General features: G+C 40.5%; 1 protein-coding gene across 3 annotated transcripts in view; it reads left to right on the top strand.

Annotated features, from left to right (window-relative positions):
- SV2C (synaptic vesicle glycoprotein 2C) overlaps positions 1-19,349 on the top strand; it is a 267,450-nt gene that overhangs the window by 98,969 nt on the left and 149,132 nt on the right. For 2 of the 3 annotated variants that reach the window (XM_049865919.1, XM_049865928.1), the window contains exon 3: positions 10,653-10,833. The exons of the other annotated variant lie outside the window; for it this stretch is intronic. In XM_049865919.1, the coding sequence (XP_049721876.1) occupies positions 10,653-10,833 (181 nt within the window). The remainder of the gene's footprint in view (positions 1-10,652; positions 10,834-19,349) is intronic. 3 annotated transcript variants of the gene reach the window in all.

The following is a 19,349-nucleotide window of genomic DNA, read 5'->3' on the forward strand; positions in this document are numbered from 1 at the left end:
AACTACCATACGATCCAGCAATCCTACTCCTTGGAATACATTCTAGAGAAATAAGAGCCTTTACACGAACAGATACATGCACACCCATGTTTATTGCAGCACTGTTTACAATAGCAAAAAGATGGAAGCAACCAAGGTGCCCATCAACAGATGAATGGATAAATAAATAATGGTATATTCACACAATGGAACACTACACATCGATAAAGAACAGTGATGAATCTGTGAAACATTTCATAACATGGAGGAACCTGGAATGCATTATGCTGAGTAAAATTAGTTCCAAAAGAACAAATACTGTATAAGACCACTATTATAAGAACTTGAGAAATAGTTTAATCTGAGAAGAAAACATTCTTTTGTGGTTACGAGACGGGGGAGGGAGGGAAGGAGGGTGGGAGAGGGGCATTCACTAATTAGATATTAGATAAGAACTACTTTAGGTGAAGGGAAAGACAGCACACAATACAGGGGAGGTCAGCACAATTGGACTAAACCAAAAGCAAAGAAGTTTCCTGAATAAACTGAATGCTTCAAAGGCCAGCATAGCAGGGGCAGGGGTCTGGGGACCATGGTTTCAGGGAACATCTAAGTCAATTGGCATAACAAAATCTATTAAGAAAACATTCTGCATCCCACTTTGAAGGGTGGCGTCTGGGGTCTTAAATGCTAGCAAGCAGCCATCTAAGATGCATCAATTGCTCTCAACCCATCTGGATCAAAGGAGAATGAAGAACACCAAGGACACAAGGCGATTACGAGCCCAAGAGACAGAAAGGGTCGCATGAACCAGAGACTGCATCATCCTGAGACCAGAAGAACTAGATGGTGCCTGGCTATAACCGATGACTACCCCGACAGGGAACACAACAGAAAACCCCCGAGGGAGGAGGAGATCAGTGGAATGCAGACCCCAAATTCTCATAAGACCAGACTTAATGGTCTGACTGAGACTAGAAGGACCCTGGTGGTCATGGCCCCCAGACCTTATGTTGGCCCAGGACAGGAAGCATTCCTGAAGCCAACTCTCCAGACATGAATTGGACTGGACAGTGGGTTGGAGAGGGATGCTGGTGAGGAGTGAGCTTCTTGGATCAGGTGGACACTTGAGACTGTGTTGGCATCTCCTGCCTGGAGGGGAGATGAGAGGGTGGAGGGGGTTAGAAACTGGTGAAATGGACACGAAAAGAGAGAATGGAGGGAGAGAGCAGGCTGTCTTATTAGGGGGAGAGTAATTGGGAGTGTGTAGCAAGGTGTATATGGGTTTTTGTGTGAGAGACTGACTTGATTTGTAAACTTTCACTTAAAGCACAATAAAAATTATTTTTTAAAAAAATTGGCTAAAAGAGCTTCTACTCTAGGCATAATACAGGTTTGAGGGAGAAAACCTTACCTTTGGGGGAAATGAATATGCCTGCCTCTTGTGAAAGGTGTAATATCTGAAAAAATACTTAGCATATTTTAGGCAATAAAGTTTTTTTCGTAATCCTGTGAATGCCATAGATCACATCATATTATTCTTTCAACAACCATTACCAGAAATGTCCCTATTATGCAAAAATATTTATTTTTATTTTACTTCAACTTTAAAAATTGTTTTAACCTAAAAAATCTCCATATAGAAGGTGAGTGTGATTGTCACGTCATGGAGATTATTTGTCAGTGGATTCAAATACCACCACAGAATGTTTTTCATTGAAAATCAATTTATGAGTAAATGGTGCAATGAATTATAGAGTACAGCATTAGCCATGGATAACTGAAGTGCTTAAAACAATTCTTAAAAACCTATTGGCTAAAAGTTGGTCTGAGAAAAACATGATATACCATTTCTTGACATTGTACTTCTTGGTTAAATGTGGTTTAAAATAGTGTCAGGGGGGAGAGGTTTGCCCCCTTAGGAATTGTCAGAAGGAGGTAAAAGCAGTTAACAAAGAGATAGAAATGGAAATGTGACATTTATCAGGGGGAAGGAGGATAATTAAATGGAAATGGCCCCCATGTCAGAAAATAACTCTATGGTGAAGTCACTTCTGAAAGACTGAGTCCAGGCCAGCCAAGAATGGCCCTTAGCCATAGCTGTGGTGGGAAGAGTTGATCCTCCCTCCCCGTCCTCCAAAATAAATAAATAACCAGTTGCCTTTGCGTTGACTCTGATTCATGCAACCCTGTGTCTGTCAGAGTAGGACTATGCTATCTAGGGTTTTTAGTGGCTGATTTTTCAGAAGTAGATCACTAGGCCTTTCTTCGGAGGTGCTTCCAGGTGGACTCAAACTGCTAACCTTTCAGTTAGCAGCCAAGCACTTAACCGTTTACACTACCCAGGGACTCCTCAGGTTCAGTTAATTTCTCAGATCAGCTTCAACTTCCTGAAATCCCAGCAAATTAAAATCTTTATTAAATTCCTTAAAGAATCAGAAATCCGTCACGCGCCGGCATCTCTTGACATTGCTCTGTGGGATTGAGTCGGAGGTCTGCCTCTAGTTGTGAGGAAGGCAGGTCTTAGGAGAGGCTCGGGGCTTTTAAACATTTGTCCTTTAGAGATTTCCAGGACAATCATATCTTTGGAGCAAAAACATGCTGTATCCTCCATCTCCTTCCCTCAAAAATATTTTAGAAAAATACAAACTTTAAGTAAAAAGTAAATGAGAAAGATTATGCATTTTGATGGAAAACATGCCAGTGTAAAAGTACTTTCAGATTCAGTGTGTACACAGATCACTTGATCTCGTTCAGTTGCAGATTCTGAGTCAGTGGTCTAGAGTGGGGCCCAGGAGTCTGTACTTCTAACAATCTCCCCAGTGATGCTGATGCTACTGGTTCAGGGATCATACTTTGAGGAGTGGGGGTCTATAAGGCCTGATTTCGAATTCTGGCTTCTCATAGCCTCAGTTTCCCTACTCGTAAAATGAGGTACTTGAACTAAAACCCATTGCTGTCGAGTCCCACTCATACGACCCTGTCGGACAGAGTAGAACTGCGCCACAGGGTTTCCAAGGAGTGCCTGGTGGATTTGAATTGCTGACCTTTTGGTTAACAGCTGTAGCTCTTAACCACTACACAACCAGGTTTGGACTAAGGTACCTTTTAATTCTGACCATCAGCAGCATCCAGAGAAGAGCAGAAAATGCTGGTTGTACATCAAGAGCTCAGCTTCTCGTATCTCTGCCTCTGAGCTTTCAAGGACTCCACATTATAACACCATGGAGACAACATGGAAAAGTGAGAACAAACAAGACGGAAAACACACATCATAGTCTAACAGTCCCAGAGAGATTACAATTTTCTTCGCGTAATGCCTTTGCTAACTTTCAAATTTCAGCTTCAATTAGATCCAACCAACCCCAGTCCCGTCTTATCAAAAAATCAGCATTCTAATTGGGAGTATGTAGCAAAGTGTATGTAAGTTTTTGTGTGAGAGACTAACTTGATTTGTAAACTTTCACTTAAAGCACAATAAATTTTTTTTTTTAAATCAGCATTCTAATTATAAGCTGTGTTTGTCTCGAATAAGCTGTTAAAAACACCCAGTGCCGTCAAGCCGATTCCGAATCATAGCGACCCTATAGGACAGAGTAGAACTGCCCCATAGAGTTTCCAAGGAGTGCCTGGTGGATTCGAACGGCCAACCCTTTGGTTAGCAGCCATAGCACTTAACCACGACGCCACCAGTGTTTCCGAATAAGCTGTTAGGTGGTAGAATTCTCACCTTCCATGAGGGAGACTTGGGTTCGATTCCCTGCCAATATGCCTTGTGTTCAGCCACTACTCATCTGTCAGTGAAGGCTGGCTGTGATGCTGAACAGGTCTCAGAAGAGCTTCCAGACTAAGATGAACGAGGAAGAAAGACTGGTGATCTGCTTAAAAAATTAGCCAGTGAGAACTCCAAGGATCACAACAGTACAATCTGCAACCAGTCATGGGGGTGAGGACCAGGCGGTGCATGGGGTCGCCATGAGTTGGAGGCCAACTCGACAGCTGGTAACAACAACAACCACAACAAGCTGTTGGGTTAAAAAAAACAACCACAGCAAGCTGTTGGGTAGGCTTCCTTTTTTCCATTCCATGTTTGGTGGGTCAGTGATAATCAAAGAGTCTCAAAAGATTTTTACCTTTAAATCTTAAACGTATTTTTAACCAGAGTAGAAGTGAAAGTAAAGCTGGATGTTAACATTTCTTTTGTTAAACCTGTTGTGGAAGAATTTAACACTTTTTTTTTTATTGTGCTTTAAGTGAAAGTTTACAGTTCAAATTAGTTTCTCATACAAAAATTTATACACACATCGTTATGTGACCCTAGCTGCTGTCCCTATAATGTGACAGCACACTCCTCCTTTCCACCGAGTCCATTTGACTTCTGTCCCCTTCTGCCTTCTCATCTCGCCTGCAGATGGGAGCTGCCCATTTAGTCTCATGTACCTACTTGGGCTAAGAATCGCAGTCCTCACAATTACCGTATTATGGCTTATAGTCCAGGCGAATCTTTTTCTGAAGATTTGGCTTTGGGAATGGTTTTAGTTTGGGGCTAGCAGAGAGTCCAGAGGCCATGTCTTCTGGGGTCCCTCCAGTCTCAATCAGATCGTTAAGTCTGGTCTTTTTACTAGAATTTGAGTACTGAACCCCACGTTTATCCTGCTTCATCAGGGACTCTCTGTTGTGAATTTAACACTTTTTTTATATCTTATCCTGCAGATACCTTTCCAGAGGCCAAAGTCAGAATTAGTAGTCCCCTCCTACTCTTCTGCTCTCATTTACAGATGTGGCAGTCTGCTTCCTTAAAGCTTTACAACCTTGGAAACCCAATGGGACAGTTCTGTCCTGTCCTGTAGGGTTGCTATGAGTCAGAATCGACTCAATGGCAAGTGGTTTGGTGTTCTGCAGAGCACACACTCACTGTTTGGCTCCGTTAGCTGTGTCATTGTCTGTCTCCGTTACTAAGTTAGGAGCTCCTTAAGCCATCATGGTGGAATAGAAAGAGAATCTGGGGGGCTTAGAGCCAGGGCACATGAATACACACTGCACCACTGTCCTGTGCTGGTCATATGACCCTACGAGACCACAGAAAGTTCTGGACTGGATGATCCTCCCTGTGGAGAGGATGTGATCGGATGGGGTTGCTGGAAGGATTGCATGAAATAGCAGATGTGAAACTGTCTTCTACCTCTCCTTGCTTAGAGTACACATAAGATAAAGAACTTGGATAAAGAACTAGAAGGTCAGCTAAAACAGGGAAACTATCCATGAGATGGGTTGGCACAATAGCTGCAACAACAGGCTTAAAGATAACAACAATCATGAGGATGGCACAAGACTGGGCAGCATTATGCTGTTATATACAAGGTGGCCATGAGTTGGAGCTGACTTGTTGGCAACTAACCACAAAGTTCAAGGATCATGGCTTAATTATCCTTGTATTTCTGATACCTGAGGAGAAGTGAAGCATAGTGAGTGTCCAATAAATTCTTTAAAATTAAATTTAATATCCTCCTTTTAAGGAGTTTGGGGTGTATTTATTTTAAGCACAGAAGTAACAGCAGATGAAGAAATAAATGTTTGGTTTTTCCCTCATCACTGGTAGTAAATGCTTTTCTGAAATATATGAGATGTAATTTTGAAATAGTTATTAAAATCTCTGGTTTGTTCATTTTAGAAATTTTAAACACAAGGAAAAAAAATTAACACTACACAGGAAAAATACATATTTTAAAGGGAAATACTGTAGGGTATCCATTTTTGTATATTTATATATATATAAACTTCCTGGGAGAATTAGAAAAAAAATTGGTAATAATTACCTTTGGGGAGACGGGGAGAGGATCCAGGGTGGAAGAGAATTTTATTTTCATTTTATATATTTCTGTAAGGTTTTTATTTTTTGCCATGTAGATATATTTGTTTTATATATATATGTATATATATATATATATAGGAATATCTGGGGAATTGAAGAATGGATCTTTTTTGTTTTAATCTTTTTTTTTTAAATACTTGAATAAATGTTATTTCTAAAGTCTTTTATTTTCAAGTGGTTTAAGTACAAGGGCATTCTTTTCCTTACCAAGTCACTACGATGTCTCCATCCCAGATAGTAAGGTCAAGCTCAGCTCGCTTGCCTTGGTATCTCCGGGCTTTTAAGAATCTACCTGTGTGGGGCTATGTCCTCACACTGTTGGGGTTGAGGGAACTTTATACATGAATGGTGAGCCTTAAAAGTGCTGGTTTTCATCACAGGGAAGTTCTGTGTCATCTATGTGAAGGTGAGGCTGAAGGCAACTCTCTAGAAGACGGGAATGACAAGGACTGACAGCACGTCATCCCTCCTGGACTACAAAAGCCAAGGGAGTTTCCCCTAAGGGAGCCTCTTCTTTTTATCAAGAAATTAGGTTTCCACTTTACTCTGGCCTAAACCAAGCTGTTTTCAGCAGTGACTCCCTATTAGGGATGGAATTGTGTCCCTAAAACAGATATGCTGGTACCTGTGAACATGGCCTTGTTTGGAAATTGTGTCTTTGAAGATATTATTAGTTAACATGAGGTCATACCAGAGTAGGGTGGGTCCTAATCCAATATGAGCAGTGGCCTTATGAAAGAGAAGAGACGGAGAGACACAGAGGGAAGATGGCCATGTGAAGACGGAGACAGAAATTAGAGTGTTGCAGCTGCAAGCAAAGAAATGCCAAAGATTTCCGAGAACCACCAGAAGCTAGGAGAGAGGCATGGAATAGATTCTCCCTCAGAGCCTCCAGGTAGAACCAGAACCAACCTTGCTGACATCTTGATTTTGGACTTCTAGCCTCCAGAACTGTGGGACAATATATTTCTGATGTTTTAAGCCGCCCATTTTGTGGTACTTTGTTACTGCAGCACTAGGAAACTAATATAGCTCCCTACCCCCTACCCAAGAGTTGAGAACAGGGGTAGATTATCCAATAGGCAAGGTAAGTACAGTGCTTACCAGATCACCTGTAGTGAACAATGTCACATCAGAGATATGGTGAGACCCGTGTGAGATTGTTCACTACAGCTTAGTAAGTAAGCCTGCGTGTACCTTGCTTACTGGGTAGTCTGACCCTGGTTGGGAATGTGCCCATTTGGAGTGTCTGAGAACCCAAGTAATGTGTCCCTATAAGTCTGCTTGAGTAGAAAAAGGCAGCATTTTGCACCTAGCTCCTTTGTATTATTTTCTGCTAACCTGTCCACAGCTCTAATTCTATGAGGGTGGGCCCAGGGAGATGGTATCTCAGAGACGTTTGAGGTACTGCTTTCTATTTCAGATGGTACCACCTCAGAGGAACCTGGAAAAACTAGGGTATTTTCACAATCACAGCCAGGATTATTAAAGAATCTTAACCATGTTATTCAAAGAACTGTTGACAGACTGGGATGTACCCACCACTCACTTTTTTGTGGTCAAATCATTCACTTCTCCACCTCAGTTTCCTCACCAATAAACTGGGCTTCCATAGAATTAACCTCAAAGTGTTGTTGTGAAGATTCAGTGAATTACATGGACACCCTTAGAACTAGAAAGTGTTCAGAAAGTGCTAGCTTCTGTTCATGTTATTGTGAACCTGCAAAGAGTAAGATGCCTGTTGCCATAGAGAGCCGTTGAGACCAATTCTCTAGTGAGGCTTCCTTTTTTTCTGGTTGGGGAGGAATAAGGAGGGGGTTGTTTTTATTCTTCCCCTTACATTTGTATGTTATTTTTTGTTTGCTTTTCTGCCTTAGTTATTGATAAACCCCTCTTCTTAGAAGATTGTAAGCTCTCTCATCTCAGGTGTCTGAAAACCCAAATGCTTCAGGGGCCAGGATGATAAAGCAATGTGAAAACTAGTGTGTGATAATAGCCTAAGGGGTAATAGGGACCTTGCAAAGTGTTGGGCCCCTTGTCCTCCACCAGAAGTACCTGGATTCCTCTTCTTTAAACAGAACAGAGTGGAGGCCAGGCAGAGACTCCAGTGTCCAGCTAGAGACCCCTGCTGTACATCACCTGGGTCCTCGTTTGCACTTAATAGGGGCTCCCAAGTTGAATGCCTATTATCCTTTCATCCTGATAAAGATTCTGGGGAGGCTTTGTGGGAGTCTATTTTTTTTAGAAGAAGACTGTGAATTAAAAAATTCAAGAGTAAACACACAAGGACGCATAGAGGCACATCTATCTAACTCCTGATTTTCTACTTGTACATTTTGCAAAATTCAAAATAATTAACAACACATATATGCAGTGGCTTGGCTCATATGCTGGGAATCAGATAACTTATTTGTAGTACTGGGCATTGGCCTGCTCTGCCAGATTTTAACCCCTTAGTTGCTGGATCAAGGGAAAGTCCAGAAGGTCCCAGTGGAGGGGCCAGGGCAGGGACCTGGTGCATTCCAACTGAATGTCAGCTCTGAGGATGATCTTCTTCCTTTAGAGTCAGAGAAACATGATTTCACAACCCAGATTTCCTACTTATTATCTGTTAGAACAAGTTACATAATACCTCTGAGCTTTAGTTTCCTTATCTGTGAAATAGGTTAATAATACCAACTAATAATACCATCTTTGTAGGATTGTGGTAAGAATTAAATGAACCAGCCTATGGGATGTTCCTTGAGGAATGCCTGGCACAAACATGCTCAGTCAGTGAAAGTAGCCCCAGTGGCTGTTGTTTACCATTATCATTAAATGATAATAAATGGTTACTGATGGCATGCAGACAGCTTGCCTTTGTATTTTCCTTGCTTTCTATAGTAGAATAATGATGGTGGGCTACAAGAGGTCTTGGGTTGGTGTTGGTGTCACAGTGGCTCACCCTGGATGAGGAGGGCTGCTGTAGAACATAAGTGGAGGTGGTAGGCTTTGTTCCAGGGGCTGGAGCTACAAGAAAGACCCCCAAGTGTTTAGCTTACAGCAGCCACAGGCTGCTCCTGATTTATGGAAGCTCACTTTCTGATTTGCAGACATTGTTAAAGACATAGACACTTATTGTGAAGAGGCTTAGCTGCTGGTTATTCTTGTGAGAGCTATGAGTGGCAGGCTCGAGTCTTTTATGCTGTAAATAAAAGATACGCTACATGTGCGTTTCCCTGGGTGAATTTGTCTGCTTTTGGAATCCTCACGCACTGTTCTCATACATTCTTTACATCATTTTCTGGACACCCACTGGGTCTCATGATATAAGAGTAATCCCTTTATTGAGAAGGATTATCTGTGTACAGCCTGTCCCATAGTGTAGATAAAAATATGCCAACCACACCCAGGCAAAGGATGGCTACCCACCTCTGCACGTATCCCACTCTAAATTTTAAAAAAGCCTTTGTTTTGATTTATTTTACAATTGCTCCACCATTCACCATCCCTTGTAGCTGTGGGTACTCAGCTCTCTGCAAAGCAGCATCCTTGAGTCATTGGTGTGAGTGTCACCAGACCTTGCCAAGTGTTTTTGTTCTCGGTCTTATATTGATCCCGTAACTGTGGGTTAAGCAAACTAATATGGGGGTGAATGTTTAAATAGGATATTTCCCAAACTAGTCCAAAGCAATATACTGTTTTTTTTTTTTTTTTTTGGCTTCTTACTTTGATACTGTGGAGTATCTCGATTGTGCCCTTGAAAATGAGTGGTTCAGATGGCACTTTGGTGAATCAAGGGAAAAAGCAGAAATGTGTGAAAGATGAAGTAAAGATTTCTTTAACTTCACGTTCCATTTATTAGTTATAAACATTTCCCCTAAACATTGCATGCCCTTTTAGGAACCTTCTTAAACTAACATTTGCACATCTGACATCATTTCATCCTGAGAAAGATTCTGGACAGAGTTTGTGGGGATCTGGTATTTTAAAAGAAGGTTGTGAATTAAAAATTCAAGTGTATACTCACAATGACACCAGGAGGCATATCTATCTAATTCCTGATTTTCCACTTGTTTCTGATATGCGTGCAAAGTCTACCATAATACGCTTGCTATTTTCTAACATATTAACAACTATTTCCCTTCTGTTTAAGCTCCTGGCTTCAAGAAAGTCTTCTCTTACAAACAGAGTTATAGACTATTTTAAGATGAACTCTTATCATCTCAAAGCTCACCTTCCCTAACTTCCAGGGAAGGGACAGGGCTTTCAGGAGGGACTAGAGAGGAAGAACTCATGGAATAATTTAGACGGGCCCTAAGAACCTGACCGTGGCCCAGGTCATCTACTACAGGCAGAGATTTGAAGCAGACTGGGGTATCCACTTTGTCCTGGGAGCACTTGACTTAGTTTCTCATCTTGGGTTGCCCTGGTGCTAAGCTGAGCATTCAGACCAAAGTTGACTTGATAGTGTGTCAAACTGTAGGACTGTTCTGTGTGGAGACTCCTCAGCCCTGCCCATGGTGTACCCAGCCCCTCAAGGCGGGAAAGAACATGACCATTTTGTCTTCCAGTGCAGGAGATGGTACAGCAAATGAGTTCCCATAAGCCCTTGCAGTCAGTCATGGCAGCAAAGGGTAGCCTGTAGAGTTTACTTTCCAACTTAAAAGATGATTAGTATATCTCTTTGGATATAAGGTATTTTTAAAGGAAATCTCTTCCATGCAAAATACTGAAATGTATTGTTGCTTGTTGATTTGCTGTTACACGTGTCATTTACTCTCAATCTCTGATGTGTTTCTCTGTTTTCTGTGTGTTGCAGGCAGCATAGTATACCTCGGGATGATGGTGGGGGCATTCTTCTGGGGAGGACTTGCAGACAAAGTGGGAAGGAAACAGTCTCTTCTGATTTGCATGTCTGTCAACGGATTCTTTGCCTTCCTTTCATCATTTGTCCAAGGTTATGGCTTCTTTCTCTTCTGTCGCTTACTTTCTGGATTCGGGTAAGCTTTTCTCCTTCATATTTTATGATAATGTGTTTATTCTTCATAAGTGTACATATTCTCCACTTATAGGACCTCATTTACCAAGAGATGATCACTTATCACACATCCTTCCCTATCTTTGTGTTAGCTTAGGAGCCATAATGCTGGTTCTTGGAAATAAAACTATCCACCTTTAAATCCGGAAGAGAAGGGAACACACCTCTATATTCTTTTGGCTGACCGTGTTAGTGATTTACTTCTAGGAAATGAGTATTGTGTTAAATGGAATGCTGTTTCTGTGGCAGAACCCATTCATAAATGTATTTTTCTTCTGAAATTTTAATTTAAGCAAGAAATACCTTGATCCCACCTTTTATGAAGTAATTAAAGTTTCAAACCGTTCAGGCATACTCTTAAATCCAGGATTAGAGTATCTCAAGTAAATGTTGCTTTATTGATCTATGCTAACTTAGCGTATTTAACTAGGTAGGAAGCCTGCTGCTTGAAATGTAATAGGTTCTTTTTTTGGTAAATTCCTGACTTCTGTTGAATTCACTGAAGCTGTGTTATTAACCAAGTGCAGTGGCATAGTATAGCCAGTAGTGCAGTCCTTTTCTTTAAGGAACTTGAAGCACTTTTGCTAAGTGAATGCACAAGCTTAGGAAAACCCAATAGCTGTAATCAGGGGTGTATAAAGAACTCTGCTTTAATAAGAAGAAAAATAGTAAAAATACAAAATTTCCTATTCATGCTGGAGAACTTTATTTTCTGTAGAAACATTCTTTCTGAGGTATCTAGCATAAGAAGAATCTAAAGGAATAATATAAGATGAAAAAAATAAATGAAGACAGTGAAGGAGACAGGGCTGGGTTATGAATTTGAGAAACATATCAGTTGCGGTTATTGATGATAGCGGTACCCACAGAGCAGAACACAATTTTGCCAGAAGAGAAGGTCGGAGAACTACAGTCTGTCTTTCTTAATTACATACAGTAGTGCTTTCAAATCAGAGCTAAGACTAATGGTAATATAAAGGATTAAGGAGAAATACAGTATACCTGGGTTACTTCCAGAATGCAAAGATTTCTCTTTGTAGACTGGTTACTTTCATAATTCGTTTAAAATTTTGTTTAATTTTTATGTCATTTTTCTGCTGCAAGATTTGCACACATATTGAGATTGGTTGATTAGCCACAGATCTGTGAATATATTTTTTGTCTTCCTATACCTCCTTATAAGGAGCCCTGGAGGCACAATGGTTAAGTACTCAGCTGCTAACCAAAACGTTGGTGGTTCAAACCCACCAGTGGCTCTGCAGGACAAAAGATGTGGTGATCTGCTCCCGTATAGATTAGAACCTAGGAAGCCCTGTGGGGCAGTTCTACTCTGTCGTGTAGGGTCACTATAAGTCGGAATCAGCTCGAGGGCATACAACAACAGTACCTCCTCATATAATACATTCTGCACACAGTGATTGTTTTGCAAATACTTGACTAACTTCCCCAAATTCAAGATACTTTTCTTAGAGTGAAGGTCGTGTATTTCAGTAAAACACGATGGTTGGACAGTTGAGGAAAGTATAAAAATATTTTTCCATGGAAAAAAATTATAAGAATCAATAATTTGCCTAGTAATGACGGAGAAAGGGAGCTTCTCCTGAGTGGAGGGGACTGTTGGTGCCCAGAGCTTTGTGTGAGGTTGGCACATGCACTGCTGACTTGGGAGATATTTTAGATAGATTCTAGGGGCTGCGACAGACCTCATTGTTGAGAAAATTGAGATACCTGAGGAAGAACAGGTGTTATTTGGGCCTGTTTGTTAAAGGACCTTCTCAGTGAGTGGGCTTCATAGTGTAAGACGTTCTTGCCACTAGGAAAGGCCAAGATTTCCTTCTCCTTTCTGTTGCTACTTAATATAACTAGCCTGTCAAAAGATAACTAGTTTCCAAACTTTCCAGTTCTTTTATTATGTATTCTTCTCCAAGAAATTTCAGCTATACCCATAGACTCAACATACCTGACTGTGGTCAAATTATTATTATTATTTTGTATTTAAAATTTTTTAAATTTATTTTATTGTTTGGTGAAAATATATGCAGTAAGAGATATACCATTTCAACAATTTTTACATGTACATGTGATTAAATTATTATGACAATTTTAATTGCCCATCTGGATTGTGATATGGTCAGTCCAATGGATCATAGAGGAAATGGCCATTATGGTGGCTGCAAAATACTCCAAACCAATGAACCGTACAGAAGCTAATCAGCGTGGTATAGAAGCAGAGACCACCTGAGCATATTATCATCCTCCTCCCTACTACAGATAAAGGCTCAGGCTGCTGACTTCAAAATAACTGAATTTACCTGACAAAGCACAGACTATACTGGAAACTCAGTTAATCTCTATAAACTGTGATACCACAGGCTAAATCACTGTGCCTTTGGGAAGGGGTATAGGATTGGGAGTTAAGAAATCTGAGTGTGCTCTGCCCCGCCATCCCCAGGGGGCTTGGGAAAGTCACTCAGGCTCCTCAGCCTGATTTTTCTTTTGTAAAAAGGAGGTAGCAGTACTTTACATGCCTGTCTCTCAGTGTGAGGATAAAATAAGATATCGTATTAAAAATATGTGGCAGACTCCTAGGTATAAATCCAAGAGAAATGAAAACATAAAAAGAAAAAAACAGAGAGACGGGGCCAAGATGGCGGACTAGGTAGACGCTACCTCGGATCCCTCTTGCAACAAAGACTCAGAAAAACAAGTGAATCGATCACATACATAACAATCTACGAACCCTGAACAACAAATACAGATTTAGAGACGGAAAATGAACAAATACGAGGAAGCAGCGATTGTTTTCGGAGCCTGGAACCAGCGTCCCAGTCAGGTAACCTTGGCGCCCGATTTAGGGCAGGGCCCAGGGGAGCTGACGGGGCAAACAAGGGGCAGAGCCCTACCCCCCTGAACTCACCCCAGGAGGGGGCCCAGCCAGTCTGCGCAGGCGGCGTGGTGACACAGTTGGTGGGAGAAGTCCCCGGGAGGCAGTGACTGGTCTTGGAGCTGGGAGTGCAGCGTCCCAGCCGGGGAATCTTGCCGCCGGGCTTTTGACTGGGCACTGTCACGGCGCAAACACGGGGAGCAGCTCCACTCCCCTGAACTAACCCCAGGAGGGGGCCTAGCTGGTCTTCGAGGGCGGTGCGGCAACACGGCTGGTGGGACAAGAAGTCCCCGGGAGGCAGTGACTGAGTTTGGAGTCGGGAGTGCACCGTACCAGCAGGGGAACCTTGACGCTGGGCGTGGGACTGGCAGCGGAGGATCTGACCGTGGCTTCAGTGGGCCAGATCCCCGGGGTCAATCTCCACAGAGCCAGCACACATAGGCGACACGACCCTCGGGAATCTCAGATAAAATAGTCATTCCAAGCAAGACAAGCAACTCTGGCTATATTCTGAGGTGCTACTCTCGTATCTCTCTGATCCCTCCCCCACCCTCCCCAGGTGGCTTCATTGACATTGGAATTTCCTGAGCCAGAGGGAGAACGGCTCTGGCTCCACGGCGGCTTTGCTTCCCCCCCCCCCTTTTTTTTTTCTTTTGGTCTTTTCCTAACCCACTCTTCCGGCCTGAGAGAAGGAACCACAAAAAACCCAGGGACCAAAAATCCACCCCTAATTGGTCTAAAAACACAGAACCAGCTACAGCCAAGCATATATGATCCAAATCTCTGACTTTTATCCTTACAGGGAACAAGGTGGTGGTTATAACCCAAAGGCAGTTCTGATAGGGATCTGACTGCATTTTTTTTTAGCTGATCTTCTGGAAAAACTAGTTTCCCAGCGATGGCTCGGAGACAGCAGTCCATATCAAACCACATAAAGAAGCAGACCATGACAGCTTCTCCAACCCCCCAAACAAAAGAATCAAAATCTTTCCCAAATGAAGATACAATCCTGGAATTATCAGATACAGAATATAAAAAACTAATTTACAGAATGCTTCAAGACATCACAAACGAAATAAGGCAAACTGCAGAAAAAGCCAAGGAACACACTGATAAAACAGTTGAAGAACTCAAAAAGATTATTCAAGAACATAGTGGAAAAATTAATAAGTTGCAAGAATCCATAGAGAGACAGCATGTAGAAATCCAAAAGATAAAACAATAAAATTACAGAATTAGACAACGCAATAGGAAGTCAGAGGAGCAGACTCGAGCAATTAGAATGCAGAGTGGGAAATCTGGAGGACCAGGGAATTAACACCAACATAGCTGAAAAAAAATCAGATAAAAGAATTTAAAAAAGTGAAGAAACCCTAAGAATCATGTGGGACTCTATCAAGAAGGATAACTTACGTGTGATTGGAGTCCCAGAAGAGGGAGGGAGGACAGAAAACACAGAGAAAATAGCCGAAGATCTCCTGACAGAAAACTTCCCTGACATCATGAAAGACGAAAGGATATCTATCCAAGATGCTCATCGAACCCCATTTAAGACTGATCTAAAAAGAAAAACACCAAGACATGTTATCATCAAACGCGCCAAAACCGAAGATAAAGATAAAATTTTAAAAGCAGCCAGGGAGAAAAGCTAGGTTTCCCTCAAGGGAGAATCAATAAGAATAAGTTCAGACTACTCAGCAGAAACCATGCAGGCAAGAAGGGAATGGGATGACATATACAGAGCACTGAAGGAGAAAAACTGCCAGCCAAGGATCATATATCCAGCAAAACTCTCTCTGAAATATGAAGGTTTTAAGGAATATTAAGATATTTACAGATAAACACAAGTTTAGAGAATTTGCAAAAACCAAACCAAAGCTACAAGAAATACTAAAGGATATTGTTTGGTCAGAGAACCAATAATATCAGATACCAGCACAACACAAGGTCACAAAACAGAACATCCTGATATCAACTCAAATAGGGAAATCACAAAAACAAATTAAGATTAATTTTAAAAAAAATGCTCATAACAGGGAATCACTGAAGTCAATATGTAAAAGATCACAATAATCAAAAAGAGGGACTAAATACAAGAGGCATAGAACTGCCATATGGAGAGTGATACAAGGCAATATAGAACAATACAAGTTAGGTTTTTACTTAGAAAAATAGGGGTAAATAATAAGGTAACCACAAAGAGGTATAACAACTCCATAACTCAAGATAAAAGCCAAGAAAAACGTAACGACTCAACAAACATAAAGTCAAACACTACGAAAATGAGGATCTCACAATTTACTAAGAAAAACGTCTCAGCACAAAAAAGTATGTGGAAAAATGAAATTGTCAAGAACACACATAAAAAGGCATCAAAATGACAACACTAAACACTTATTTATCTATAATTACGCTGAATGTAAATGGACTAAATGCACCAATAAAGAGACAGAGAGTCTCGGACTGGATAAAGAAACACGATCCGTCTATTTGCTGCCTACAAGAGACACACCTTAGACTTAGAGACACAAACAAACTAAAACTCAAAGGATGGAAAAAAATATATCAAGCAAACAATAAGCAAAAAAGGAGTAGCAATATTAATTTCTGACAAAATAGACTTTAGACTTAAATCCACCACAAAGGATAAAGAAGGACACTACATAATGATAAAAAGGACAATTGATCAGGAAGACATAACCATATTAAATATTTATGCACCCAATGACAGGGCTGCAAGATACATAAATCAAATTTTAACAGAACTGAAAAGTGAGATAGACACCTCCACAATTATAGTAGGCGACTTTAACACACCACTTTCGGAGAAGGACAGGACACCCAGTAAGAAGCTCAATAGAGACACGGAAGACCTAATTACAGCAATCAACTAACTTGACCTCATTGACTTATACAGAACTCTCCACCCAACTGCCGCAAAGTATACTTTTTTTTCTAGGGCACATGGAACATTCTCTAGAATAGACCACATATTAGTCATAAAACAAACCTTTGCAGAATCCAAAACATCGAAATATTACAAAGCATCTTCTCAGATCACAAGGCCATAAAAGTGGAAATCAATAACAGAAAAACTAGAGAAAAGAAATCAAATACTTGGAAACTGAACAATACCCTCCTGAAAAAAGACTGGGTTATAGAAGACAATAAGGAGGGAATAAGGAAATTCATAGAATGCAACGAGAATGAAAATACTTCCTATCAAAACCTCTGGGACACAGCAAAAGCAGTGCTCAGAGGCCAATTTATATCGATAAATGCACACATACGAAAAGAAGAAAGAGCCAAAATCAGAGAACTGTCCCTACAACTTGAACAAATAGAAAGTGAGCAACAAAAGAATCCATCAGGCACCAGAAGAAAACAAATAATAAAAATTAGAGCTGAACTAAACGAATTAGAGAACAGAAAAACAATTGAAAGAATTAACAAAGCCAAAAGCTGGTTCTTTGAAAAAATTAACAAAATTGATAAACCATTGGCTAGACTGAGTAAAGAAATACAGGAAAGGAAACAAATAACCCGAATAAGAAATGAGAAGGACCACATCACAACAGAACCAAATGAAATTAAAAGAATCATATCAGATTATTACGAAAAATTGTACTCTAACAAATTTGCAAACCTAGAAGAAATGGATGAATTCCTGGAAAAACACTACCTACCTAAACTAACACATTCAGAAGTAGAACAACTAAATAGACCCATAACAAAAAAAGAGATTGAAACGGTAATCAAAAAACTCCCAACAAAAAAAAAGCCCTGGCCCGGATGACTTCACTGCAGAGTTCTACCAAACTTTCAGAGAAGAGTTAACACCACTACTACTAAAGGTATTTCAAAGCATAGAAAATGACGGAATACTACCCAGCTCATTCTGTGAAGCCACCATCTCCCTGATACCAAAACCAGGTAAAGACATTACAAAAAAAGAAAATTACAGACCTATATCCCTCATGAACATAGATGCAAAAATCCTCAACAAAATTCTAGCCTATAGAATTCAACAACATATCAAAAAAATAATTCACCACGATCAAGTGGGATTTATACCAGGTATGCAAGGCTGGTTTAATATCAGAAAAACCATTAATGTAATCCACCACATAAATAAAACAAAAGACAAAAACCACATGATCTTATCAATTGATGCAGAAAAGGCATTTGACAAAGTCCAACACCCATTTATGATAAAAACTCTTACCAAAATAGGAATTGAAGGAAAATTCCTCAACATAATAAAGGGCATCTATGCAAAGCCAACAGCCAACATCACTCTAAATGGAGAGAACCTGAAAGCATTTCCCTTGAGAACGGGAACCAGACAAGGATGCCTTTTATCACCGCTCTTATTCAACATCGTGCTAGAAGTCCTAGCCAGGGCAATTAGGCTAGACAAAGAAATAAAAGGCATCCGGATTGGCAAGGAGGAAGTAAAATTATCTCTATTTGCAGATGACATGATCTTATACACAGAAAACCCTAAGGAATCCTCCAGAAAACTACTGAAACTAATAGAAGAGTTTGGCAGAGTCTCAGGTTATAAGATAAACATACAAAAATCACTTGGATTCCTCTACATCAACAAAAAGAACATCGAAGAGGAAATAACCAAATCAATACCATTCATAGTAGTCCCCAAGAAGATAAAATACTTAGGAATAAATCTTACCAAGGATGTAAAAGACCTATACAAAGAAAACTACAAAGCTCTACTACAAGAAATTCAAAAGGACTTACTTAAGTGGAAAAACATACCTTGCTCATGGATAGGAAGACTTAACATAGTAAAAATGTCTATTCTACCAAAAGCCATCTATACATACAATGCGCTTCCAATCCAAATTCCAATGTCATATTTTAAGGGGATAGAGAAACAAATCACCAATTTCATATGGAAGGGAAAGAAGCCTTGGATAAGCAAAGCATTACTGAAAAAGAAGAAGAAAGTGGGAGGCCTCACTCTACCTGATTTCAGAACCTATTATACAGCCACAGTAGTCAAAACAGCCTGGTACTGGTACAACAACAGGCACATAGACCAATGGAACAGAATTGAGAACCCAGATATAAATCCATGCGCGTATGAGCAGCTGATATTTGACAAAGGCCCAGTGTCAGTTAACTGGGGAAAAGATAGTCTTTTTAACAAATGGTGCTGGCATAACTGGATATCCATTTGCAAAAGAATGAAACAGGACCCATACCTCACACCATGCACAAAAACTAACTCCAAGTGGATCAAAGACCTAAACATAAAGACTAAAACGATAAAGATCATGGAAGAAAAAATAGGGACAACCCTAGGAGCCCTAATACAAGGCATAAACAGAATACAAAACATTACCAAAAATGACGAAGAGAAACCCGATAACTGGGAGCTCCTAAAAATCAAACACCTATGCTCATCTAAAGACTTCACCAAAAGAGTAAAAAGACCACCTACAGACTGGGAAAGAATTTTCAGCTATGACATTTCCGACCAGTGCCTGATCTCTAAAATCTACATGATTCTGTCAAAACTCAACCACAAAAAGACAAACAACCCAATCAAGAAGTGGGCAAAGGATATG

This window comes from Elephas maximus, chromosome 2 (assembly GCF_024166365.1).
Source record: "Elephas maximus indicus isolate mEleMax1 chromosome 2, mEleMax1 primary haplotype, whole genome shotgun sequence".
Classification (NCBI taxonomy): domain Eukaryota; kingdom Metazoa; phylum Chordata; class Mammalia; order Proboscidea; family Elephantidae; genus Elephas; species Elephas maximus.